We start from the raw sequence: 27,358 nt of genomic DNA, 5'->3' as shown, positions 1-27,358 counted from the left end.
CGGTTTTCACAGGCAGCTATACATCCCCAACTGGCCCCAAACCGGGCGACCTCCTCCGACGGAGGATAAGACCACCAACGCCATGCCTGGATCAGATCTTGGGAGTCCTTACTGAAGCTAAAATAGCCTAGGGGAGACTTCGCTCGTCACCGACGAAGAAGCAGCGGGAGAGGCTGCAGGCCCGCCAGCTGCCTAGGCCTGAACGGGCCCAGATCGGGACCGACGTCTGCGCCACCAATCCAGCTGCCACTGCCACCACCAGCCGATGTAGATCCTCTCCCGTCGACGTCACCCTGCCCCACCACCGCTTGGAGAGTAGGACCAGTCGCTGCCGCACCTCCCCCGATCGACGCCATAGGAACCGCCGCCAGCCGATGCAGACCCGCCCTGATCGTCGCCACCCTGCCCCACCGCCGCTTGGAGAGGAGGAGCAACTGCTGCCGCACCTCCCCTGATCGACGCTAGAGGAAAACCACCATCGCTGCTGCACCACACATGCTTTGCCTGGCAACGCCCCAGGCGGTGGCAGCGGGAGGGGAGTCGTGATGAGGGGTAGTGAAAGGGAGGGAGGGTGTGGGCACCCCGACGTAGCGCGGTGTCACCGCGCGGGCCTGAGGGTTGGGAGCGAGATGGTTGGGCAGAGAAAACACATTGGGTGTGGACTATGGAATCTCGACTGAACCACGATTCATACAAGAAACGATTATTGAACGACCTGTAAGATTAATCACAAACATGGATAGATTAGAAACAAATTGCACACTCTACCGGGTGAGGAGACATTTCCCCTCGCTCTTCGAAACAAACACATTTGAAAATTTGTTATTGACCAAAGAATATGATCCTCACTGAAAAGTTTTAAATTACAATTATTCAACATGAAGAAGGCAAAATAGCACTTAAGAAAAGGGTACCCCTGTGTTTAGAGTACCTGAAACCAACGGAAGGTATAAAAAGAGGCAGAAAGACACTCAAAACAAACAATAATTTTGCGGTGGACCTAGCAATTTCGCAGCTTTCCCGCTCCACAAGCCTACGAGCCGGCCGTCATCCACCTGACCGTATAAACACGCTCCACTCTGCACCCAATTGACAACTCCAGATCCCACATAAAGGAAAGCGTCCAGCCCAACTCGGTTATCACACCACTCAGACTCAGCACCGATCGATGGAACCATCACGCTGCGGCAATGGCCACCTCCTCCTCTTCATCCTTGTGGTGCTCGCCACTGGCGATCTCGCGTCAGCGCAGCAGAACCCGCCTCCCCCCGGCTTTGGCGCTTACGCGACAAACTTCAGCCCGTCCATGGCGATCGTCATCGTCGTCCTCATCGCCGCCTTCTTCTTCCTCGGCTTCTTCTCCGTCTACATCCGCCACTGCTACGGCGAGCAACTCGGCTACTCCACCGCCCGGCTCCCGATCGGTACCGGGACCGCGGCGCGCTCGCGGCGACAGCGCGGGCTCGACCCGGCCGTCCTGGAGACCTTCCCGACCATGGCGTACGCGGACGTGAAGGAGCACAAGGCCATCAAGGGCGCGCTCGAGTGCGCCGTGTGCCTCAGCGAGTTCGACGACGACGAGACGCTCCGCCTCCTGCCCAAGTGCTCCCACGTCTTCCACCCGGACTGCATCGACACTTGGCTCGCGTCCCACGTCACCTGCCCCGTCTGCCGCGCGAACCTCGTCCCCGACGACCCCAACGCTCCGCCCACCGGCGATGATGTGCCTGCCGAGCTGTCGGATCCTTCCGCCTCGCAGCCGCAGGAAGTCCCGCCGCCGGCGTCTCCGACGGCAGCAGAGCCGGCCGTCGTCATCGACGTGGATGAAACAGAGGATGAGAGGATCATACGAGAAGAGACGGACGAGTTGACGCGCATCGGCAGCCTGAAGCGCGCGCTGCGCTCCAAGTCCAGCCGCGCGCCTGCACGGTTCGCGCGCTCGTACTCGACGGGGCACTCACTAGTCGCGCGGGCCGGCACCGGTACCGGCGCTGGCGCAGAGAGGTTCACACTGCGGCTACCTGAGAACGTGCTCCGCGAGGCCGTCGCGGCAGGGAAGCTGCGGCGGACGAAGAGCCTCATCGCGTTCACGTCCGGCCGCCAGGGTAGCACGCGCCGAGCGCTCAGGATCGGCGCCGGCGAAGGCAGCAGCCGCGGCGGAAGGAGCGTGCGGCTGGGCCAGTCCGGCCGGTGGCCGTCATTCCTGACGCGGACTCTCTCCGCGGCGTGGGGGTCAAGGTCGACGCGGCGGGTGGCCGAGTCGGACGGATCCAGCAAGGGCGGGAAGCCGGCCGGCGCCGGCGGCAAGTCAGTGGATTGCAACGACCAGGCGTGCGCGCTCGGACATCATGTTTGATTTGACTGGGCCTTTTCTTTCGCCGTGGTCAAATGATGCGTGCTTGCGTGCCGCTACTTGCCATGAAGAAATGGTTGTTTCTTTCGTCCTCAGCTGCAGGTTGAATTTTTCTGTTTGTGAATTTTTGGACGGTTACTCAATTTTCTTTAGACAACAACATGTACAGTAGTATATAAAATGGTGGTTGATTAGCGGAAGATTTCCGATACAATTTACCTGGCTGTGGTACATATGTTCTTATCTTCTTCAAGAAAAGTAGACTAGTGTATCGATCATCATATCATCACATGAGACTTGTACTTTTTTGCTTTGTGTATCTGAGAATCATGTGTCGTGTCGTCGACAAAGAACCGGTGGGCTAAACCAACCACACAAGTTTTTCACATCCTATTCGCTTGCTTTAGATATTATATAGGAGTATATCTTCTTTTTTGGCGCAGGGAAGCATATATATGTGTCGCTTTGCATAATGCGTCAGATGCTGCATCGGCAGATGCGACGAATAACTACGGGAAATCACAGCTTCCCCAAGTGGGCAAAATACTCTGTAAAGGTCTAAAAAGAACACTAGTCAATTTTTTTGCCGTATGTTTGAAAACTGCTTATGAAATTAAAAAAATGCGTCTGGGGTTCTTTTATGTCTAATAATTATAAATAAAAAATGAACAACGTATTTATTTATCAATTTTCCATTTATTTATTTGTTTTGAATTTCGTATGTGGTTTTCAAAATGTGCTCAAAATGGGAGGCACACGGCCGTTCTTAGCTAGGTGTTGGATCTTGCAGAGCACCCTCATATCATATCTCTATTGAAATAGCAACTTGTGTACCTTTTTTTGACAATTATGAGCAAACTATGTATGACATGTAGTTCAAATTTGGCTCGCTTCCTACTAGATCGGCTAAACCCCATATAAATTATGAAAAAATTCCATAAATCTTTGACATGCAACATGTTTGTGAACTGTCCATAAAAATGGTGTGATATTTCTGTAGATATAGGTGGCAAAATTTTGGATCTGACCTTTAGCCCGTTTCACAAAACAAAAACTAGTTTTAGCACTTCGAAAATAGAAAATGGTTTTTTGCAAGAAAATATAAACTTTTTATTGCAACACTACAAATAACCAGCTCCTTCACGACACCGTTATTTGTGGCCACGATAGGCACATGTTCATAGGTTTGCTGAATTTTTTTCACTTTGCTGAGTGTTTTATGACATTCTGCACAGCGTGGCAAGTTTTTTTAAAAAAATTACTGAGAGATTTTTTATTTGTTGAATGATTTTGGTTTGATAGTCGGCAAAGCAGTCGTTTGCTAAATGCACTCGGAAAACAACTTGATACACATCAAAAATCAGTTTTTCGGTAGTGAATCAGTGGTTTATCAGACCCACGAAGTGTCAATGTTGGATTTGCTGACGCTAATATCTCTATTTGCACGTTAGCAACAAAGTCGGGACACATGGGATGTGAACTTGTGATGCCATTGACACGGTCTGTCTTGCAAGCATAAAAGACACTGATTGTGGTGTTAGCTTGAGGAAATGGGTAAGGAAAATAGATTATACTACTCCCATTTCAATGAATAAGGCTTTAAAAAAATCAAGCTATGTAAAATTTAACTAAATTTCTAGAAAAATATATCAATAAATATGATATTCTATATATATTATATGAAACTGAATTTCATGTTGTATCTAATGATATTAATTTGCACTTTGCCTTCTAATGGTTGTTTGTAAAAGAAAGTCTAACTTTAACTTTTAAAAAATAATATAAATTTTATTCATTAGAATGGAGGGAGTATTCGTTGTCGAATGCCTAGATAAACAAAACGCATAAATAGCACCGAAGTATTTCAATGTTTTCTATACTCTCAAGTCTCAAGATTGCAGCTCCCCGAATTTTCTTGCCTAAATTATTGGTGTGCAACATGGACCGAAATCTGGTGCCTCGCTGAAGGCAAGGCACGAAATGAACAAGTGATGTGCCTTGCCAACTTGGTTGTTGGAACAAAAATAGACATACTAGATTAAATAATGTAACAGGTGCACGGTAGATAGTCTTGTAGCATATGTGATGTACACAAATTATAGTAGCAGCTGTCCTGTAAATGCGTATTGTAGCAGCAGACAGTTCTTGTTCATCTGACCATCTACTCTTGATCCAACAGTTAGAAAGGGGGGCATGGTACCATCGTACGTCCAACATGCCTTTTCGTAGTATCACTAAAAAATTGCAAAAAAACTAGAGGATCTCATGGCAAGAACCTTGCATTAGAGATATATTCAAACATTATGAGAATCTACAACTTTTGCCCAATACCCACGGGACGGGAGTGCATTCTCCATGTTTGTAAAGATTGCACTTCCACCAGGCAGTGGTAGACCTAGCAGGGTGGAAGGGTGTGGCTCGCCCCACCCTAAGAATTAGTCATGTTTCATATCTATATATCAGACTAAAAAAGAAGAGAAATATTTTAACGGTGAGGCCCATCCAACTAAGGCCTAGGTGACTCAGAACACAAACTACCATCATGCACGAGGAAAACTTGAGGCGGTGCATCCGTCTAGATCCTTTGAATAGAGCAGCGGCGGTAGGTCGACGGCTGGCGAGGCTTCAGGCAATTGCCACATAACTTGAACTACAGGGAGGGTGATGGAGGAAGTATGCAGTGCAGTACAACAACCAGGCGGGCATGACATGATCCTTCCATTGTCGTTTCATATTTCCAAGTGCTAGCTCCATACATTATTCTGTCCCTATACTTGTGTTCTCTGAATTGTTTTTTGTTCAAATATTTAAAAATGTTTAAATTCAATGACATTCAATTTTGAAAAAATCTAGATATAAAATATTCGTATAAAAAAATTAGTAGTTTAAAAAATCCTGAAAATAAAGTTTTATATAAAAAAGAGAAAAGCACAATAGAAAAACAAAAAAACAAAAAAAAAACAAAATGTAACAAGAAAACTAAGCCGGCCCAACACCTCTGGGTTGTGCCGTCGTAGCCGCCGACCAGACAGGGCATAGCTTTTCCCCAGTGGGCTCAGAGAAAAGAATGATACTCTCGTGGCAGACTGGCAGACCGTGTTTACGGTCCAAATATGACATCAATGGGCCGGATAAACCTTCTTCAATAGCAGAATCCGCCGGCAACGTTGAGAAAAGGATGGCCTATAGACACTACTTGAAATACGCAGATAAGCCTTTTCCTTCTCAACTTAATACGAAGATGGCCCAGCGTACTCATTTCCGAGCGATCGTGATATGACGACAAGATTATTATTAATCAAGACGACAAAGCAAAACACTACAGTAGTGCCGCGACGCCCGATCGAACTACTCCGTATTTCCGTATTTCGTCGGTTCGTGAAACATACAAGGAGAGAAACACGAGCGCCACCTCCAAATATGTCTTCTCCATTGGTCTGTTTTCCCTTTTCTGGTCGACTTCGCCGGTGTCTGAAGCAGTGATGAATCCGATATTCATACGAATATTGTTTAATAAAAATTATGTTTTCTAGGTATTTGGTAGCCGTCTTTTTTTAGCATCAGCCTCAATGGAGTTAGCATCATTTACAATAAGTGATCCTCAGTTTTTCGTTCGACAACGAAATCTCCTTCACAACATCAACAATGGTGCTGGAAGATTACAGTTTTCTATGTATGACCTCTAAATCTGGCTTCGTCGAATCGATTTCACAACATTTGCCTTGCACGTCCTTGACAATAGTGTTTCTTACCCTCGACTCTCCTGCGACGTCGTCCAAGTTGTTCAGATGCTTTTTCCTGACATACTGGTGTTGGCTTTCATATCAATGTTGATTGACTACTTTGATAGCCGCACGCGTCCACTTCGGCCTTGGCATTGCAGGTTAAATTAAATTATTGGAGAATTTTATTGATATTTACACGATTGTTGTACATCTACATTTCGCTACTATAAAAAATGTATAAAATTGTGTTATGGAGAACGAAAGAGTTTGAAAACCTTGAATATTTAATGTTTTTTTTAAACTTTTATTTAAATTCGTCCGCTTTCTGCATAAGAAATTGAGCTAAAAAAGCTAATCAAATGCAGATATAGCATAACTTCTGCGAGAGGAGGATCTTAAATGATACCAACGATCTAAAGCTTAATTTATTCTTAAAGAAGACTTGAATACAAGGTACTTTCATTGTCTTGCCAATGGCAGACATAGGAAGAAACTTATTCGTAATCTTGTTCAAGATGAGCACATGATTGAGTGCCATGAACAGCTAAATTCGTATATTAAAAATTATTATAAAGGGATCTTTGGTGCTCCCGAGGAAGAAAATTTCCCTTTGGATGACACTAGAACGGATGATATCCCTCAAGTTTTTGATGAAGAGAATAATTTTCTCACTTCGCCTTATACTGAGGAGGAAGTAAGAACAAATGTTTTCCAAATGCAGCATAATAAAGACCCTGATCTTGATGGCTTCCCAGTTGAGTTTTTTCAGTCTTTCTAGAATGTGATCAAGTTCGATGTTCTAGATTTGTTCGCTGATCTTTATGCTGGACAGCTAGAGCTTTTTCATCTCAAATTTGGTGAAATTATTTTACTGCCGAAGGTTAATGAAGCGGAGAGGATCCAACAGTACAGTCCTATCTGTCTTCTTAATGTTTGCTTTAAAATATTCACTAAGGTGGCCATGATCAGACTGAACACGGTGGCTGGCCATGTGGTTAGACCTTCACGGACAACTTTTATGCAAGGACGTAACATCATGGATGGGATGGTAGTCCTTCATGAAACTGTTCATGAATTGCATCGGAATTTTTTTAATGGAGTGATTTTAAAGATTGACTTCGAAAAAGCCTATGATAAGGTGAAGTGATCTTTCTTGCAACCAACTCTCAGAAAGAATGGCTTTCTTGATGAGTGGCGTGCGTTAATCAATAGTTTCATCTCGGCTGGAAGTGTTGCCATTGAAGTCAATGATAATGTGGGCAAATACTTTCAAACCAAGAAGGGACTCAGACATGGAGATCCATTATCAATAATGATATTTAATATAGTGACAGATATGCTTGCTGTCATGATTGAACGTGTAAAGTCAGAGGATCAAATTGAAGGGGTCATTCCACATCTGTGATGGTGGATTGGCCATTCTTCAATATGAGGACGATACAATTCTATTTATGGAACACGACATCGAGAAGGCATGAAACCTAAACTTATTTTTTTTAGTGTTTGAGCAACTATCGGGTCTGAAAATTAATTTCCATAAGAGTGAGTTGTTTTATTTTGGTGAGGCCCAAGACCATGGTGCTCTGTATGATGAGCTTTTTGGTTGTGGAAAAGGCCAATTTTCGATTAGGTACTTGGGTATTCCGTTTCATTATCGGAGACTTACCAATGCCGAGTAGAAAGTGGTCGATGAAAGACAACATATTAGATTAAGTAGTTGGAAAGGTAAATTGATGTCCTTGGGAGTAAGACTAGTTCTCATAAATGTGGTACTAAGTAATATGGAATTGTATAGGATTTCTTTCATCCAACTTCCTAGAGGAGTCTTAAAAAGATTGGATTATTTCCGATCAAGATTCTTCTGGCAAGGGAATAGTGAGAAGCGTAAATATCGATTGGCTAAGCAAAATGTGCTTTGTCATCCCAAAGACCATGGAGGACTTGGAATCCAAGATTTCAAGGTCAATAATAGGGCTCTACTCGAAAAATGGCTATCTAAGCTTCTGGCCGAGGATGGTATTCGGCAAACACTCCTAAAGAGAAAGTATATAGGCTCAAAGACGTTGTCTTAGGTATATTGGAAACATGGAGACTCACATTTCTCGGTGGGTCTTATGGATACGAAGAGGTTCTTCTTTCCATATGGATCTTTCTCTATTAGAGATGGATCGACAATTCGTTACTCGGAGGATAAATGGCTAGGTAAGGCTAGGTAATGCCACACTTCTGTTGGAGATATGCCCAAGAGGCAATAATAAAATGGTTATTATAATATATTTTTGTGTTTATGATAAATGTTTGCATACCATGCTATAATTGTATTAACCGAAACATTGATACATGTGTGTTATCTAAACAACAAGGAGTCCCTACTAAGCCTCTTGTATAACTAGCTTGTTGATTAATAGATGGTCATGGGTTCGTGATCATGAACATTGGATGTTATTAATAACAAGGTTATGTCATTGGGTGAATGATATAATGGACACACACCCAAATAAGCGTAGCATAAGATCATGTCATTAAGTTCAGTTTGCTATAAGCTTTCGATACATAGTTATCTAGTCCTTCGACCATCAGATCATGTAAATCACTTATACCGGAAGGGTACTTTGATTACATCAAACGCCACTGCGTAAATGGGTGGTTATAAAGGTGGGATTAAGTATTCGGAAAGTATGAGTTGAGGCATATGGATCAAGAGTGGGATTTGTCCATCCCGATGACGGGTAGATATACTCTGGGCCCTCTCGGTGGAATGTCATCTGATTAGCTTGCAAGCATGTGAATGGTTCACAAGCGATGATATGCCACGGTACGAGTAAAGAGTACTTGTCGGAGACGAGGTTGAACAAGGTATCATGATACCGATGATCGAACCTCGGACAAGTAAAATATCGCGTGACAAAAGGAATCGGTATCGTATGTAAGTGGTTCAATCGATCACTAAGTTATCGTTGAATATGTGGGAGCCATTATGGATCTCCAGATCCCGCTATTGGTTATTGGTCGGAGAGAAGTCTCAACCATGTCCGCATAGTTCACGAACCGTAGGGTGACACACTTAAGGTTTGATGTCGTTTTAAGTAGATATGGAATATGGAATGGAGTTCGAAGTTTTGTTCGGAGTCTCGGATGGGATCCAGGACATCACGAGGAGGTCCGGAATGATCCGGAGAATAAGATTGATATATAGGAAGTGACTTTCCAAGTTTGGAAATGATCCGGTGCATTTATGGAAGGCGCTAGAATGTTCTAGAACCTTCCGGATGAAATCACCATGGAAGGTGGAGTCCCGGTTGGACTCCACCAAACCCAACCAGCCAACCAAGTGGGAGGGTGGAGTCCTCGGTGGACTCCACCTCCTTGGCCGGCCAAAGAAAGGGGGAAGGGGAGAGTCCCTGTCCCTCTAGGTTTCGTCCATATGGCAGTTTTTGAATTGGGGTCTTATTCAGATCTTTGGGCAAACCCTTGGGTGTTCCACCTATATAATGAGGAGGAGAGGGAGGGGCAGCCTACACAAGTTGGCCGCACCACCTAGGGCTCCCAATGGCCGGCGCCCAAAGCAGCTCTGATAACCCACAAGTATAGGGGATCACAACAGTCTTCGAGGGAAGTAAAACCCAATTTATTGATTCGACACAAGGGGAGACAAAGAATACTTGTAAGCCTTAACAGCGGAGTTGTCAATTCAGTCTGCACTGGAAACGAGACTTGCTCGCAAGAGTTTATCGAGTAGTAACGGTTTTATAGTAGTAGCGAGTAGTGAAATAACGACGACGAAGTAACAAAAGACAGCGATGAGTGATTATAGTAAACAGCAGGATTAAAATACCGTAGGCACGGGGATGGATGAACGGGCGTTGCATGGATGAGAGAAACTCATGTAACAATCAAGGCGGGGCATTTGCGGATAATAATAAAACGGTGTCCAAGTACTAATCAATCAATAGGCATGTGTTCCATATTTAGTCGTACGTGCTCGCAATGAGAAACTTGCACAACATCTTTTGTCCTACCAGCTCGGTGGCAGCCGGGCCTCTAGGGAATCTACTCGGAAATTAAGGTACTCCTTTTAATAGAGCACCGGAGCAAAGCATTAACACTCCGTGAACACATGTGATCCTCATATCACCGCCTTCCCCTTCGGTTGTCCCAATTTCGTCACTTTGGGGCCTCGGGTTCCGGACAACAATACGTGTATACAACTTGCAGGTAAGATCATAAAGCAATGAATATCATCATGAATTGATAACATGTTCAGATCTGAGAACATGGCACTCGGGCCCTAGTGATAAGCATTAAGCATAACAAGTTGCAACAATATCATAAAAGTACCAATTACGGACACTAGGCACTATGCCCTAACAATCTTATGCTATTACATGACCAATCTCATCCAATCCCTACCATCCCCTTCAGCCTACAGCGGGGGAATTACTCACACATGGATGGGGGAAACATGGCTGGTCGATGGAGAGGCGTCGGTGGTGATGATGGCGATGATCTCCTCCAATTCCCCGTCCGGCGGAGTGCCGGAATGGAGTTTACGGTCCCGAGACGGAGTTTCGCGACGGTGGCGGCGTATCGGATGTCTTACGGCGATTTCTTCTTACCCCCGTGCGTTTTTGGTCGAAGGCGTTAAGTAGTCCAGAGGAGGGCGTCGGAGGCCGGCCGAGGGGGCCACACAGTAGGGCGGCGCGCCCCCCTCCTGGGCCGCGCCGGCCTAGTGTGTGGGGGCCTCGGGCCTCCACCTGGCTTGCCTTTCTGGCTCCGTCAATTCTGGGAAAATAAGACCTTTCGCATAAATTCCGAGGATTTTTCCGAAAGTTGGATTTCTGCACAAAAACGAGACACCAGAGTAATTCTGCTGAAAACAGCGTTAGTCCGTGTTAGTTGCATCCAAAATACACAAATTAGAGGCAAAACAATAGCAAAAGTGTTCGAGAAAGTAGATACGTTTTGGACGTATCAACTCCCCCCAAGCTTAGCTTATTGCTTGTCCTCAAGCAATTCGGTTAACAACTGAGTGCGATAAAAGAACTTTCACGAACACATTTGTTCATATGATGTAAATATTCTCATGATATGGCAAGTACTTAAGCAATTCATAATAAGGTACATGCAAATAAAATCATCTAACAACTATGTCAATCATGGAAAAGATACCAACAAATTAACAATGAGTATCATGAATCATGTCTATCAGCAGGATTGCAATGTTCATAGAAGGATATGATAAAGTGGTATCTCGCTTGCCCGTATTTGTACAGCAAAACATAAATGCTTGGGCACCTTTGAAGTTCATGGGAAGACTGGAAGTAGAGATTATCAAAGATAAAAGCATCAAAGTTATACCACAGTTAATCACATTTTGGGACAAGCATATTATACTAAGAATGACAGTTGTGCTCTCAATAAAGTGCTCAAAGAAAGGATGGAGACTCAATGTAAAAGTAAAAGATTGGCCCTTCGTAGAGGGAAGCAGGGATTAACATGTGCTAGAGCTTTTCATTTGTAAAACAGGAGTAAAATTATTTTGAGAGGTGTTTGTTGTTGTCAACGAATGATAGTGGGTACTCTAACTACCTCGTCAACCAGACTTTCAAGAGCGGCTCCCATGAAGGACGTTATCTCTACCGAGCAAGGTAAATCATCCATCTTCTCTTTTGTTTACACACGTACTTTAGTTTCATTATGGATGACACTCCCCACAACCTTTGCTTACACAAGCCATGGCTAACCGAATCCTCGGGTGCCTTCCATCAATCACATACCATGGAGGAGTGTCTATTTGCAATTTAAGTTGCTTACCGATAAATCGGGGCAAAACATGTGAAGAGAATTATTAATGAAAGTTGATTAATTGGGGCTGGGAACCCGTTGCCGGCTCTTTTTGCAAAATTATTGGATAAGCGGATGTGCCACTAGTCCATTATGAAAGTCCGTCGAGGAGTAAATGACAAGATTGAAAGATAAACACCACATATTTCCTCATGAGCTATAAAACATTGACACAAATTGAGAAGTATTTTGAAGGTTTAAAGGTAGCACATGAGAATTTACTTGGAATGGTTTGAAATGCCACGCATAGGTATTTATGGTGGACACTTTGGAATAACTTGGTTTTCAGGAGTTTGGAAGCACGAGCAGCGTTTCCGCTCAGTACAAGTGAAGGCTAGCAATAGACTGGGAAGCGACAATCAAGAGAGCAATAACTGTCGTAATCATGCTTGCGACAAAATAAATTAACGAGGCATAAAAGTGATACAAGAACTCTGAGGTGAAGTAAATCATCGAGGCTTAATTGACTTTTGTTCAGTCATATGCATGCGTGAGCATGTGCCAAGTTGATTCAAGTGAATTATTCAGAGGAGGATACCACAATATCATACCTATCCATGAATAAAACAATGCAAGCAATATTTATGATATGCTACTCATATTAATAAATTGGAGCTAATCATGAGAGACCATGAACTACTAGACTTTCTTAAATGACATATACCTCATATGAACCAACTAAGCATGCTCACATGGATGAGTATATGTACAAAAATGAAAACAAATAGAGTTCATACCAGCCCTCTCACCACGATCGAATTGTCATAGATCGTCATTATTGCCTTTTCACTTGTGTAGCTTGAATAATATGGAATGAAAACCACGCTCCAGCCATCGAAGACCATTGAACTCATAATGAACTTTACAAAACCAAAGAAGAACAGCAAATATTTTTGGTGTTTTCGAATTTGGAAACAAGAACAAAAGGAAACAAGCAAACAAAGCAAAATCTTTTTGGATTTTCTTATAGCAAACCAACGATAGCAAATAAAGCAAAATAAAAGCAAGAAATCAAAGTAAACAAATGGTCTTTTTGTGTTTTGGGAAAGAAACAAAGCAAAAACAAGAAAATGAAAACTAAAAGAGTCACATAAACACAAAACAGCAGAAATTTGTCAAACTTGACAGCAGTACAGTAATCGATTTTTAAGAAATTCTTCCGCTGCTCAGCTCGAAAAGTGTTGAACTAATGAAAGTTAGATAACAACCTGGGGAACATGCACAAAAATTGGAATCGCGAAATAACGTTTTGGCTATTTGTGAGAATTTTTTTGGTAACAGTCCAGAATCTGTTTTCAATCAGCACTTCCCCAAATATCATCTTCCTCTTATTAGAAAACCACTTTAAGAAGCTAAACAAGTATGTACAAGTATCCAGCAACCATAATATGCAAAGAATGAGTGATGCCGGTATACCTCCCCCCAAGCTTAGGCTTTTGGCCTAAGTGGAGATCAACCCCAGCGAGGGTCAAGGTTCCACGCCGGTGGATCATACATGACGTAGTCATAATAAGGTCCCGGTGCAGAAGAAAAGTGTGAAGGCTCCTCATGCCCAACTTGTTGATGCGAAGAACTTGATGCATCGGATGACGAGTCGAGGTGTTCCTCGACCTCCTCCGTGCCGTCTCTTGCATGATGGCCATCTCCCTCTATGTATGCATTCAGTACACCTTCCGTGATCGACCAATCCTCCACTGGAATCAAGGTTAAATAGAACAGTGCGAGCAATCCTACTAGTTTTTCGAGTTTTCTTAGTTGTTCTCCAAGTTTTCTTGTAAAATGTTATCTTGTAAGACAGGTTACTCAAATTAGACAAATCAAAAACAAATTCATGCTTAATCATGGAGACTATGTCAAGTTTCTCTATGGGAAGCTGAATATCAAGATGGTGAGGCTCTACACCATGCATAGCTAATAAACGAGAGGCGATGAGACCTCCACAAATTCCGCCCTTCTCACGGTTAGTAGCAAGTCTATAGGCTATCAAAGCACCCAAATTATAGGTCTTATTACCTTGCAATGCAGCAGCTAGAAAAGCTAAATCCTGGATAGATAATTTACTTGTATTCTTTCTAGCAAGAACGCACTTAGTAATGAAATAAGCAAAGTAGCGAATATCTGGGAGTTGAATGCTACTGATTTTACCACCATCCTCTGAGAAGCTTCTTCCATGACAAATCATCTTGAAGAGGTTCAAGAACTCTTGTGGCGATCCCCTTATCTTCTCGCATGATCCTCATTGCGGCACTCTAATTGCTGCACAAAAATCATCGAATGGCAAGTTGACAGTTTTATTATAAATTTTGTACCGAACCATGGGGTTAGATTGCGACCAATTGAATTCAAAATCCTGCACTACAGACATAGTCAATTTTGCATATTGGCATGGTTCACCAACAACAAAATCATCCAACCCTGCACGAGAAATTAGATTCTGAACATCTCGCAAGATTCCTGCACTTCTCATAAAATCAACACACGGGTAGTAAGAGGGGTATACTCCTTCTTCGCGGTGAACTCTCATAACTTGTTGCACCTCCAATTCTTGTTGGTTGAGTTGGTGCTTATTCCACTCCATTTTCTGAAATTTTTCAACAAACAATATAAAATTTGATTTGGTGACATATAATTGAGGGAAACTACCATAGGAACTTGCTAGAGTACTAATCATGCATCAAAACTAGTTTTCACCACTTAGAACAAGCATGCAAGCTCACTAAACATCTTACCTACAACAGCAAAATATTCAAGATATACTCAACCAAACAAGATTCTACTTGGATAATCGGAGGAGTCACATACCGGAGAGCAAATGTGCCAAATTTCAGACAGAAATCTGGGCTGAGCAAAGAGATCGAGAAATCTTGAGCTCTTGAGCAGAAACGCGAGTGAGAGAAATCTGGTGCAAGTTTTTTCGGGAGAGAGAAGAGAGTGGGAGGAAGAGATGAAGTGGTGGGGCAAGGAGGGGCCCACACACCAGGGTGGCGCGCCCCCTTGCCGGCCGCGCCGGCACTGTGGGGTGTCACCCGGGGTGCCCCACCGGCCATCCGCGGTATTCCCGGGTGCCTCGTCGAAAAATAGGACCAATGGTATAATTTTTGTGAATTTTTGAAAACTTTGAAAAATGCACATTTACAGTTGTTAAATTTATTATTACTTGGGTAGAAAAGATTTTGAAATCTCTAATTAACTAAGGAACTTTGCAAAACAAAAGTGCTAAGCAAGTAGAACAAGTGGAGGAAGAAAGAGATGTTGTTTAGTTCCTCTATGCATATAAAATGAATTTGTTAACAAGGTTGATCAAGTCTTGCCACCAAATAAATTTTACATAGCATAAGAAGAATTAAACCTCAAATCAATCATGTTACCTTGTATTGTATTGATATGGATCCAATCTCAAGAGTTTGATATTCTTCTTTAGGCTCATATATAGGACAATCAATAGTTCCCACTTTGATAGTTCTCACATTAGAAATTGTATTAACTCCACATGCTTTCTCAATCCTCTTGGGAAAATAAACGGTATGCTCCTTGTCATCGACATTGAAAGTAACTTTTTCTTTATTGCAATCAATAACAGCCCCTGTGGTGTTAAGAAAAGGTCTCCCAAGAATAATAGACATATTATCATCTTCAGGCATTTCCAACACAACAAAATCAGTTAATATCAAGCAGTTATTAGTAACTTGAACGGGAACATCCTCACATATACCAACAGGAATAGCAAGTAGATTTATCAACCATTTGCAAAGATATATCAGTCGGTATCAACTTATCTAAATAAAGTCTCTTATAAAGAGAGAAAGGCATAACACTAACACCTGCTCCCAAATCACATAGAGCAGTTCTAACATAATTATTCTTAATAGAACAAGGAATAGTCAGTATACCTGGGTCACCAAGCTTCTTTGGAACCTTACCATTGAAAGAGTAATTAGCAAGCATAGTGGAAATCTCCTCATTAGGAATTTTCCTTTTGTTAGTGATAATATCTTTCATATACTTTGAATAAGGAGGCAATTTAATAGCATCAGTCAAAGGTATTTGCAGGAATAAAGGTTTCATCCAATCATAAAATTTAGTATAATGTTCTTCTTCCTTTGATTTTAGTTTCTTAGCAGGAAAAGGCATTTGCTTTTGATCCCAAGGTTCTCTTTCATTACCATGTTTCTTAGCAATAAAATCTTCTTTAGTATACTTTTTATTTTTAGCATGCTTTTCAGGTTCTTCTTCAACCTCTTCTTTATCAGAAGCATCATTCTTATCATTATCTTTATCATGTTCATTACCACTTTCGGTTTCAGCATCGAAATAGAAATACTATTAGGATCATTAGCAGGCTCGGAGGATTCTACAACGAGTTTTATGTTTCTTTTTCTTTTTCTTAGATGGAGCACTAGTTTCGGTTCGTTGAGAATCTTGTTCAACTCTTTTGGGATGCCCTTCAGGATATAGAGGATCCTGGGTAGAAACACCGCCTCTAGTTGTTACTTCATACGCATGTTTTTCTTTAGAATTATTTTTTAACAAGTCATTTTGCACTTTGGTGAGTTGATCAATTTGAGTTTGAACCATATGAAAATGTTTAACAAGTATCTTAACATCATTGGAGGTTCTGTCCACAATACCATGCAATTCACCAATAGCTCGAGAATTTTCCATTAAATGATTCTCTACTCTCATATTGAAATTATTTTGCTTAACAATATAATTATCAAACTCATCTAAGCATTGAGCAGGAGGTTTTGAATACGGAATATCTTCTCTAGTAAAGCGTTCAAGAGAGTGTACCTCAATCATGGATGAAGGGGAGTGATCTTACATAAATCTTCTATGGGAGGTAAATTCTTCACATCTTCGGATTTAATACCCTTCTCTTTAAGAGATTTCTTGGCTTCCCTCATATCTTCATCATTTAATTTAATCATACCCCTCTTCTTCAATATTGGTGTCGGGGTTGGTTCAGGTGTAGACCAATCATCATGATTCCGGCCTATTCTAGCCAATAATTCTTCAGCGTCGTCTGGAGTTCTTTTCCTAAAAACACAACCAGCACAACTATCCAGGTATGCCCTAGACTCAATGGTTAGTCCACTATAAAATATATCAAGTAAATCATGCTTTTCCAAATCATGTTCAGGCCAAGCTCTAATAAGAGAGCAAAATCTAGCCCAAGCCTCAGGCAATTTCTCTCCATCTTCCTGGTCAAAATTATAAATTCTCTGCAAAGCAATATGTTGAGCACTGGCAGGAAAGATTTCCGGAATAAAACATCAAGCAATTCTTTTGGACTATTAATAGAATCAGGTGGCAAACTATTATACCAAGTTTTAGCATCATCCTTTAATGAGAAAGGGAAAATTTTAGCAACGAAATAAGTACGCTTCTTAACATCATCAGAAAACAAGGTACTCAGAGTAGATAGCTCAATCATGTGTTCTGCAGCACTTTCTTTTTCAGTACCACAAAAAGGTGTTTTCTCAACAATAGATATATGAGACAAATCAAGAGAAAAATCATAATCCTTATCCTTAATGTTTATAGGAGATGTGGCAAATTTAGGATCGGGAGACAGTTTATATCTAACGGTATGTTGTGCAAGCAGCTTTTTAATTTTTCTTGCATCGGTAGTAGCATTGCATTTATCAATAAAATCATCATCAAGTTCTACATAATCTTCATCAAGATCATCACTAGAGTATTCAACAGACTCAGGTGAATTAACAGGTGTAGCAGCATCTTCATTAGGAGTTTCAGTATTTTCAATTTGTCTAGACCTAGCAATTGTAGCATCTAGAAAAGATCCTAACGAACCATCATTATCAAGCACAGCAGAAGCATCATCAAAATTATGAGAGGAATTTTCGGATCTAGCAGAAGTACCAAGCATGTGAAGCATGTGGTGGTGAAACAAGTTTATCTATCACAGATGGTGAATCAAGAGCAGCAGAGGTACTCGCAGTTGTACCTTTTCTTGTAGTGGATGGTAATATGGCGACTTTAGGATCGCGAGGTTTACCCATGATGGAGAATTTGCGGCGAACAATATCAATCCAAGTGAACTTCCAAATAAAGCTATGCTCCCCGGCAACGGCGCCAGAAAATAGTCTTGATAACCCACAAGTATAGGGGATCGCAACAGTCTTCGAGGGAAGCAAAACCCAATTTATTGATTCGACACAAGGGGAGACAAAGAATACTTGATGCAGCCCCGCCTATCGTCGATGCTACACCATGGCCAAGGAGTCCCCCAAGTGGACCAACAACACAAACCCCCGCCATATATGTCAAGGTGAACCCTTTCCTCTCTATGGTCGACCTCAACACCAACGTGAATGGTATGCTACCTCATGCCTATCATCATTGTGTCTATAGGTGCCGACATCGACAAGGACCAAGAGAGAAGGAACTCCCATGGTGCAAGGAAGAGGAGAAGAAGAAGGAAAGAAGAGAAGAAGGAAGAGGAAGAAGAGGCGGGAGGAAGAGGCCCAGCCTGGCCGGTCCAGGACCCGGTCAGACCGGACCCACAACCGGGCCGTCCGGTCCCAGGCCCGGTCAACCGGGCGCCCAACCGGCGCAGCTCCCTCGTACGGGCGAAGACCGGAAACCTCGCAGCTTCCCGGTTTCCGACCGGTCGACCGGACCCCGACCGGACAGCCCGGTCACGGGCCCGGTCAGACCGGACCCTTGACCGGACAGCCCGGTCACGAGCCCGGTCGACCGGACCCAAACCGGATCCGACGGGAATGACCCACCAAACGGCCTCAAGTCGGTCCACCACTTACCTGTTCGGCCCAAGCTGCCTTGTATGCCTATATAAGCACCTAGGTCACCCCCTTACCTCTTTAGACAAGATTTAGGCTTAGATATGGATTTGAGCTTTGTCTCCCTAGGGTTTCATCCCCTTTGTATCAAGGCTACCCTTGTTGGATGATTGGACTTGTGAGTGTGAGATTCTAGTGCCACCCACTCTCTCTCCCACTCCTTGATTCATCTCCCTCACCGATCTCTCACTCCGGGATTCTACCGCGCGTCTCTCCCGGGTTGATTCTATTGGCGTGGTCCATCGAGCCACGGGGGTAAGTATCGATTGTATCGGGTTGGTGTGCGTGCGTGAGTTCTTCGTGTTCTTCGTGTTCATCGTGTTCCTCGCGCTCTCCCTCTCTCCCTCCTTGGATTTCGGGTCAACCGCAAGATCGGGCCACAAACGGGGTCTTAGACCTCATCATATGGTATCAGCAGCCTTTGGTTTCCGCGGATTTGACCCTCCACCCATCCAATTTCGTCATCTGAAAATTTTCCCCAAAAAATCCCCAAAAATAGCCCTAATTTGCCTTTGGACGGATCTGCGATTTCGTTGCGTTTTGAGTGGTTTTAGTCCATGGATTTGATGTTGGAGTGATTGATCTACGTTTTCCCCATCTTTTCCCCATCAATTTCATCCAATATGGTGCGAATTTGAGCAATTTTGGTTCGGCTCTCCTCAAGAACAGCTCACGTGTTCATCTTCTTCCCAAGTTGATTCACACCAGCCAGGCCACCTCCGTGCGGGTTTCCAAACGCCTGGCCAAATCCTCGGCGCGGACGCACAGCCTCCAAGCGCCTCCACGCGCGCAGCAGCACACCAGCTCTCTCCACGCACAAACGTCTCCCACCAGGCAAGCCACCATCAGCGCACCACCGCCTGGCCCAACCAGCTCCCGCCCGTGCCAGCCAAGCTCCCGCTCGCGCCGCCGCTCGCCCAGCCTGCAGCTGCCACCTGCCCCACGCGCCCACGCCCACGCCACCTTGCCGCTCGCCGCGCGCGCTTCCGCTCCAGGCCCGGCCCCTGCTCGCCTCAACTGCTGTTCCCCCGGTCAACCGGACCCAAACCGGGCGCTGCACACCGGAAAAAAAAGGCTCGGACCGGAGCGAGACCGGCCGCCAACCGGACCGTCCGGCCCCAGACTCGGTCAGACCGGCCGCAAACCGGATTTCGCGACTTTTGACCCAATTTTCGCCAAATTCTGACTCCACTTTTTGCTCCAAATTTTGACAACTTTCCGGCGCCCGTTTGACATCAAACTTTCACAGTTATCCCCTTTCATCTTGACTCTAATTTTGACACCGTTTCCGAAATTTTTCGACTCCAAAATTTTGACACCTTCGATCGCTCGTCGTGACCCAAATTTTCGAGCATTGACTTATTTTGCCCGGTTTCCGTTTTGGAGTGCAAGGATTGTCTTTCGAGCTTCCGCGTCTACATCAACACCGCGGCGACTCCTTCGGCACCCCGGACTCCGGCGCAACTACGACACCATCGTCGCCATCCTCGCAAGTTGTGTGTTACGACACCGCCTAACTTTTCATCTAGGTATAACTTGCTCCCCACCGTGTAGCCCCTCTTCCTTTTGCGATCTATCCTACGAGCATTGCTTATCGAGTGTTGCGAGACATTGCACGTGGCCCCGATTGTGAGGTGTGTGTGTCGTGTGGAGTAAAGCTTCTAAGCAAAACTCGTGTGGCAAGATAGCAAAAGCGAGCTAACGCTAACATAGTGCGAGAAAAGTCCGCCAAAATACAAAAAGAGCACAAGTGTGCATAGTGCCATCATACATACCAAAGTGTACAAAGCGCCACCATAGATACAAAAGAGTGCAAGTGCCACCAAATACAAAAGAGGGAAAAGCTTTTAAGCAAAAGAGAGAAAAAGAGAAGAGAGGCCGCGTGTAAATCTTGTTGTCTCTTCGTTGCAACCAAAGCTTTGATCTCTTCTTGTGTTAGTGTGACATCGAGCACCCTTGCTTAAGGGCTTCATACACTTTTCCGCTCACTTTTTGGTCGCACTAACCCCGTTCATCTCGTGTGTGTGTTCCATATCTTTTCCGTGTTTCTAGTGATCATCGCTTTGACATTTGATTTCGTTGGAATTCACCCACTCTTAACAACAAACTTGATTTCGGATTTCGTCTTTTGGCTTTCCACCACACTCACCTACCACCATATTTGCTAGCTTTTGCGTGTGTCTTTGTGTGAGTGCCCGATACAATTGTTCTAACTCTCGGTTTTGTTGGATCACCCCAATCTTGTCATACCACGGTAAGATTGCGAGGTAGTGTTCTTCCACTAACATACACCATATACATACCATCGTGCTAACATGGATAGCGAAGATGAGGATACGGAGGAGTACACGGAGCACTTCGAGGAGGATACCTCTTCAAGCACCGCGGATGTGGAGGAACATGTGGAGCTCGACACCGACTATGGCTCCACGAGCATCACCGACATGACCGACATCGAGGAGCTCTACATCGACAATGGCTCCTCAAGCATGGACGACATGGTGGAGCAACACCACGAGTACGACATCGACGACATGGTGGAGCACCACCTTGAGGACGACGTCGACGAGCTCTACATCGACAATGCCTCACCACTCATGGACGACATGGTGGAGCAAAACCACGTCTACGACATCGACACCGTGACGGAGCCTCACCTCGACTCCACCATGAGCAACGTTGGTGCTCCTACATACCCCTACTTGGCAAATGGAGCTACATATGAAGATGGAGGACCTCCACGAGGGCACCATCACATGGATCGTCAAGAGCGTCCTCATCATGATCGTCATCGACACTCGCCTACGAGCTCCACAAGGCGCCACCATGAGAGTGCTTATGCACAAGATCGTCGACTTCAAGTACACCATATGGAGCATCAAGAGCGTCCCCTTCATGAGCGCCATCGACACTCTTCTCCAAGCTCCACAAGGCGCCACAAGCAACATGCCAAGTCGCATGAGCCGTCATCTCAGGCATGGCAAGTCGACCGCTACCACCTGATCACATCGACATACGTCACCACATGAGCTTCGCCGCCACAAGCCACTTCATGATCGCCATCGACCAACATCTTCCACGAGTCTTCGACGACACCACTCAAGCCATGGTGATGATGCACGAAGACGAGAGCCTCGACATGAAGGCGGCAAACACCTTGATAGGGTGCCTACAAATCCAAGGATGGCAAGTGCACATCGCGCATACCTTCCTCATGAGGCGACTTCCACCTCTTGTGCCACCACCACAATGGCCTCTACCTCGTCACATGCCTATGGACTCCGATGCTACAAGTGCAAGCAACAAGGCCACCCTCCACGGGAATGTCCCAATCTCCTATGTGAGGTGTGCAAGGCCAAGGGTCATGTGGCATGGCAATGCACAACGCCAAGCGCCAAGAAGCTCTACTTCGACAAGCTACAAGCACAAGCCACCAAGAAGCCTTTAGCGCCCACACTTCAAGATGAAGATCGCCAAGGTGAACTCAAGGGCGAAGTTGAGCCGAGCCTAGCTCTTATCAACACCATGGCGCCACCGCTTGAGGATGACTTGGGAGGCGATGGAGTTGAGCATGGTGAGTATGGGATTCTCCCTTCACCTACGGAGGCGCATGGAGTTGAGATGGTTGAGCATGGGATTTTCCCTTCAACCAAGGAGGCGCATGGAGATGAGATAGTCGAGCCTACTCCTATATGCTTGATTGATGAGTTGGTACCAATCCCATGTGAGAATGAGAGCCACTTAGCCCACTTGAGTGAGAATGATAGTGAGTTGAGTGACTTCCACCCCATATGTGAGTTTGAGTGCTTCCGTTTGGAGGACATGAGTGATACACAAAGTGAGTTGAGAGAGGTAGATGATAGGTCCATGGAGGACATCGCTTTTGCTAACACATTAACCTCTCCCTCGTTTGTGTCTTCTTATGTTGCACTAGGTTCCACGGAGGATGAGTTCCCGCTCATGGAGACGATGTACATGGTGCATGAAGATGATGATATCTCACCATGCTTGCTCCAAGATGGACATGTCGACCACATGGATCCTCCTACTTCCACAACACCTACCTCAAATGAGTCGGCCTACAAAGGTAACAACATAGGTGTTGATGATACCATGATCCCACTAGTGGACATGATGACTTATGAGTGCATGCATGATCTCGATGATCCATTTGCTACGTCACATGCTACTTTCACTTTCCCATGTGATGCTTTGCTTGATAACATTGTTGATCATGTGGAAGTGAATGCTTGTGATACCATGACCATGCCATGCTATGAGAGCTTCACATTTTCCACCATTGCTTGCAATATGTCGACCACTTGCTCTTTACCATGTATTGCTTGCGATGATAATGATTATGATCATGCTAGTGTTGTGACACCCTTGATGAACACTTGCTCTTTACATAGGGTCGTCGACAACAATGATAACATGTTCCACATGCTTTGCCCCAAATGTTTACACTATTCCATGATCCTTGCATCCAAGATTGTGAACAATTGCTCTTTCTTATGCTTGGTATGCAAGAATGCTTATTTCATTGTCCATGAGATGGCCCCCATAGCCTTCTCTATTTTTGATGATCATGAGTTACCACATGCCATGAATGCACCTTCTTGCCATATGCACCATCGCCATGCATTTCATACTATCTTGGTTGACACTAATGGTGATGTGCACAAGACATGGAACATCTTGATGGATGATGTGTTCCTCTACCATGCACACACGCTCTTTGTTCTCTCTATTGTGTGTATAGGTACCCGAATGACTACTTCCACCGCTACGGAGCATGAGCTCACGAAACGCGCAATTGAGAGCTACCCCAACAAGGACCTAACCCGCGGGAATCACACCAAAGGGTATGTTCCCACAAGCCTTCGCCCTCATGTGTTTCCGACTTGCCTTGTCGAGTTTCCGGTTTGTTTCAATTCCTCGTCACCTCTTTTGCTTCTTATGCAACATATCTTGACACATCTTGTTGGCACAATGGTTGTTGTATGTCTTGATGTTATCATCATACACTCCGAGAATCTCAAGGACCATGTCATACATGTGAGAGACACCTTATGCATCTTGTGCCACATGTCACGCATAAAGTTGCTCTTCTTTGGATTTTTCATTTCATCTTTGGCATTGGCATTGGATTCTTTGACACTTGAGGATACTCATACTAGGCTCACGCCAACCATACTCTCCCAAGCTCGAAGTCTCCATCGCATTGCCATTGCACATAACAATTTTGCCCCAAATTTTGCCGCCGATACTTGCCTTTTGTTTGTTCCATTTGCTTGGGACAAGGCTACACCACACATTTTTGACACCATACAACTCTTACATGCACAAATTTTTGCCCTTCCACATGTTGGATACACCCACACTATTTTGGTTCCCATTTTTGCCAAATGTCTCTTGGAGCTTTCCCTTCGCAAGTGGTTTTTCTCCAAGTTCTTCTTCGACCGCGACTACCCAACTCTACATGGGACACCCATCATGGACTACCTCATCGGTGAGGAGGAGCAAGAGTCGAGGACGACTCTTCCCCAAGGGGGGGGAGATGATGTCGACGCCACCTCGCCTATCGTCGATGCTACACCATGGCCAAGGAGTCCCCCAAGTGGACCAACAACACAAACCCCCGCCATATATGTCAAGGTGAACCCTTTCCTCTCTATGGTCGACCTCAACACCAACGTGAATGGTATGCTACCTCATGCCTATCATCATTGTGTCTATAGGTGCCGACATCGACAAGGACCAAGAGAGAAGGAACTCCCATGGTGCAAGGAAGAGGAGAAGAAGAAGGAAAGAAGAGAAGAAGGAAGAGGAAGAAGAGGCGGGAGGAAGAGGCCCAGCTGGCCGGTCCGGGACCCGGTCGGACCGGACCCACAACCGGGCCGTCCGGTCCCAGGCCCGGTCAACCGGGCGCCCAACCGGCGCAGCTCCCTCGTGCGGGCGAAGACCGGAAACCTCGCAGCTTCCCGGTTTCCGACCGGTCGACCGGACCTCGACCGGACAGCCCGGTCACGAGCCCGGTCGGACCGGACCCTTGACCGGACAGCCCGGTCACAGAGCCCGGTCAGACCGGACCCAAACCGGATCTAACGGGAATGACCCACCAAACGGCCCGAGTCGGTCCACCACTTACCTGTTCGGCCCAAGCTGCCTTGTATGCCTATATAAGCACCTAGGTCACCCCTTACCTCTTTAGACAAGATTTAGGCTTAGATATGGATTTGAGCTTTGTCTCCCTAGGGTTTCATCCCCTTTGTATCAAGGCTACCCTTGTTGGATGATTGGACTTGTGAGTGTGAGATTCTAGTGCCACCCACTCTCTCTCCCACTCCTTGATTCATCTCCCTCACCGATCTCTCACTCCGGGATTCTACCGCGCGTCTCTCCCGGGTTGATTCTATTGGCGTGGTCCATCGAGCCACGGGGGTAAGTATCGATTGTATCGGGTTGGTGTGCGTGCGTGAGTTCTTCGTGTTCTTCGTGTTCATCGTGTTCCTCGCGCTCTCCCTCTCTCCCTCCTTGGATTTCGGGTCAACCGCAAGATCGGGCCACAAACGGGGTCTTAGACCTCATCAATACTTGTAAGCCTTAACATCGGAGTTGTCAATTCAGCTGCACCTGGAAACAGACTTGCTCGCAAGAGTTTATCAGTAGTAACAGTTTTATAGCAGTAGCAGTAGTGAAATAACAAGCGACAGAGTAACAAAGACAGCAGTAGTGATTATAGTAAACAGCAGGATTGAAATACTGTAGGCACAGGGATGGATGAACGGGCGTTGCATGGATGAGAGAAACTCATGTAACAATCAAGGCAGGGCATTTGCAGATAATAATAAAACGGTGTCCAAGTACTAATCAATCAATAGGCATGTGTTCCATATTTAGTCGTACGTGCTCGCAATGAGAAACTTGCACAACATCTTTTGTCCTACCAGCCGGTGGCAGCCGGGCCTCTAGGGAATCTACTGGAAATTAAGGTACTCCTTTTAATAGAGCACCGGAGCAAAGCATTAACACTCCGTGAACACATGTGATCCTCATATCACCGCCTTCCTCTTCGGTTGTCCCAATTTCTGTCACTTTGGGGCCTCGGGTTCCGGACAACAATACGTGTATACAACTTGCAGGTAAGATCATACAGCAATGAATATCATCATGAATTTTTTGGTCGAAGGCGTTAAGTAGTCCATAGGAGGGCGTCGGAGGCCGGCCGAGGGGGCCACATAGTAGGGCGGCGCGCCCCCCTCCTGGGCCGCGCCGGCCTAGTGTGTGGGGGCCTCGGGCCTCCACCTGGCTTGCCCTTCTGGCTCCGTCAATCTTCTGGGAAAATAAGACCTTTCGCATAAATTCCGAGGATTTTCCTGAAAGTTGGATTTACGCACAAAAACGAGACACCAGAGCAATTCTGCTGAAAACAGCGTTAGTCCGTGTTAGTTGCATCCAAAATACACAAATTAGAGGCAAAACAATAGCGAAAGTGTTCGGGAAAGTAGATACGTTTTGGACGTATCAAGCTCCCCTCTCCCAAACCCTAGCACACCTCCCTCCTCATACACCTCCCGTAGCGCTTAGGCGAAGCCCTGCCGGAGTTCTCCACCACCACCGCCACCACGCCGTCGTGTTGTCGGGATTCCGAGGAGGATCTACTACTTCCGCTGCCCGCTGGAACGGGGAGAAGGACGTCGTCATCAACACCGAACGTGTGACCGAGTACGGAGGTGCTGCCCGACTATGGTACCGTCAAGATCTTCTATGCGCTTTCGAAAGCGGCAAGTGATCGACTACAGCAACAACGAGATCTAATCTCGTAGGCTTTGGAAATCTTCGAGGGTTAGTCTCATGATCTTCTCGTTGCTACCATCTTCTAGATTGGATCTTGGCTTCTTATTCGTTCTTGCGGTAGGAAATTTTTTGTTTTCTATGCTACGAATCCCATCAGCTTCGAGAATAATATCCGGCGTTGTACAATATCGTGTGTCGGAAGAGCGATACTATTACTAAGGTGTTGGAAAATTTCCCATAGAACGTGGCGTTCAGAAGAAGTCTCGTCGGACCTAGACAAGATTCTTGAAATTACTTGTTAGCGTCTTGATTCAGTTCAATTGAAGCAGGGGTCTGATGTGTTTCGATGGAACCTTACTAGGAGTGGTTTATTCTTAGTGGCTTCTATGTACAATGCTTTAATCTAGCCAGATGTTCCAGTCGATAATAATTACAAAATTTGGAAGATGAAGATACCTCTTAAAACAAACGTGTTTGCATGGTATCTTCATCGTTGGGTCATTCTTACTAAGGATAATCTTGCCAAACGCAACTGACACGGAAGTAAAAAAAAGTGATGTGTCTTTTGTCATTTTGATGAGACCATTAAGCACTATTCTTCTAGTGTAAGTTTGCTGGATCTATATAGTCAGTCATCCAGATAGGTTCTGCTTTATACCCATCACGTAGTGTTGCCAATATTTTCGGCAATTGGCTGAATGGTGTGGATACTAGGTTTAAGCGTCTTATTAGAATGTGACTGATACGCCTCAAACGTATCTATAATTTCTTATGTTCCATGCTAGTTTTATGACAATACCTACATGTTTTAT

The 27,358-nt window shown here is 45.0% G+C and overlaps 1 protein-coding gene across 1 annotated transcript; it reads left to right on the top strand.

Moving 5' to 3' along the window:
* The first annotated feature begins 1,007 nt into the window (after positions 1-1,007).
* LOC124655123 (E3 ubiquitin-protein ligase ATL6-like) lies at positions 1,008-2,450 on the top strand. Its single transcript, XM_047194080.1, has one exon. The coding sequence runs from the start codon at positions 1,169-1,171 to the stop codon at positions 2,354-2,356; it is 1,188 nt and encodes a 395-aa protein (XP_047050036.1). The 5' UTR covers positions 1,008-1,168; the 3' UTR covers positions 2,357-2,450.
* Positions 2,451-27,358: the final 24,908 nt, after the last annotated feature.

The sequence above is a fragment of the Lolium rigidum genome, chromosome 5, assembly GCF_022539505.1.
Source record: "Lolium rigidum isolate FL_2022 chromosome 5, APGP_CSIRO_Lrig_0.1, whole genome shotgun sequence".
Taxonomy (NCBI): Eukaryota; Viridiplantae; Streptophyta; class Magnoliopsida; order Poales; family Poaceae; genus Lolium; species Lolium rigidum.
The sequence above is the reverse complement of the archived record's forward strand: the minus strand, read 5'-3'. Positions and strand labels throughout refer to the sequence as shown.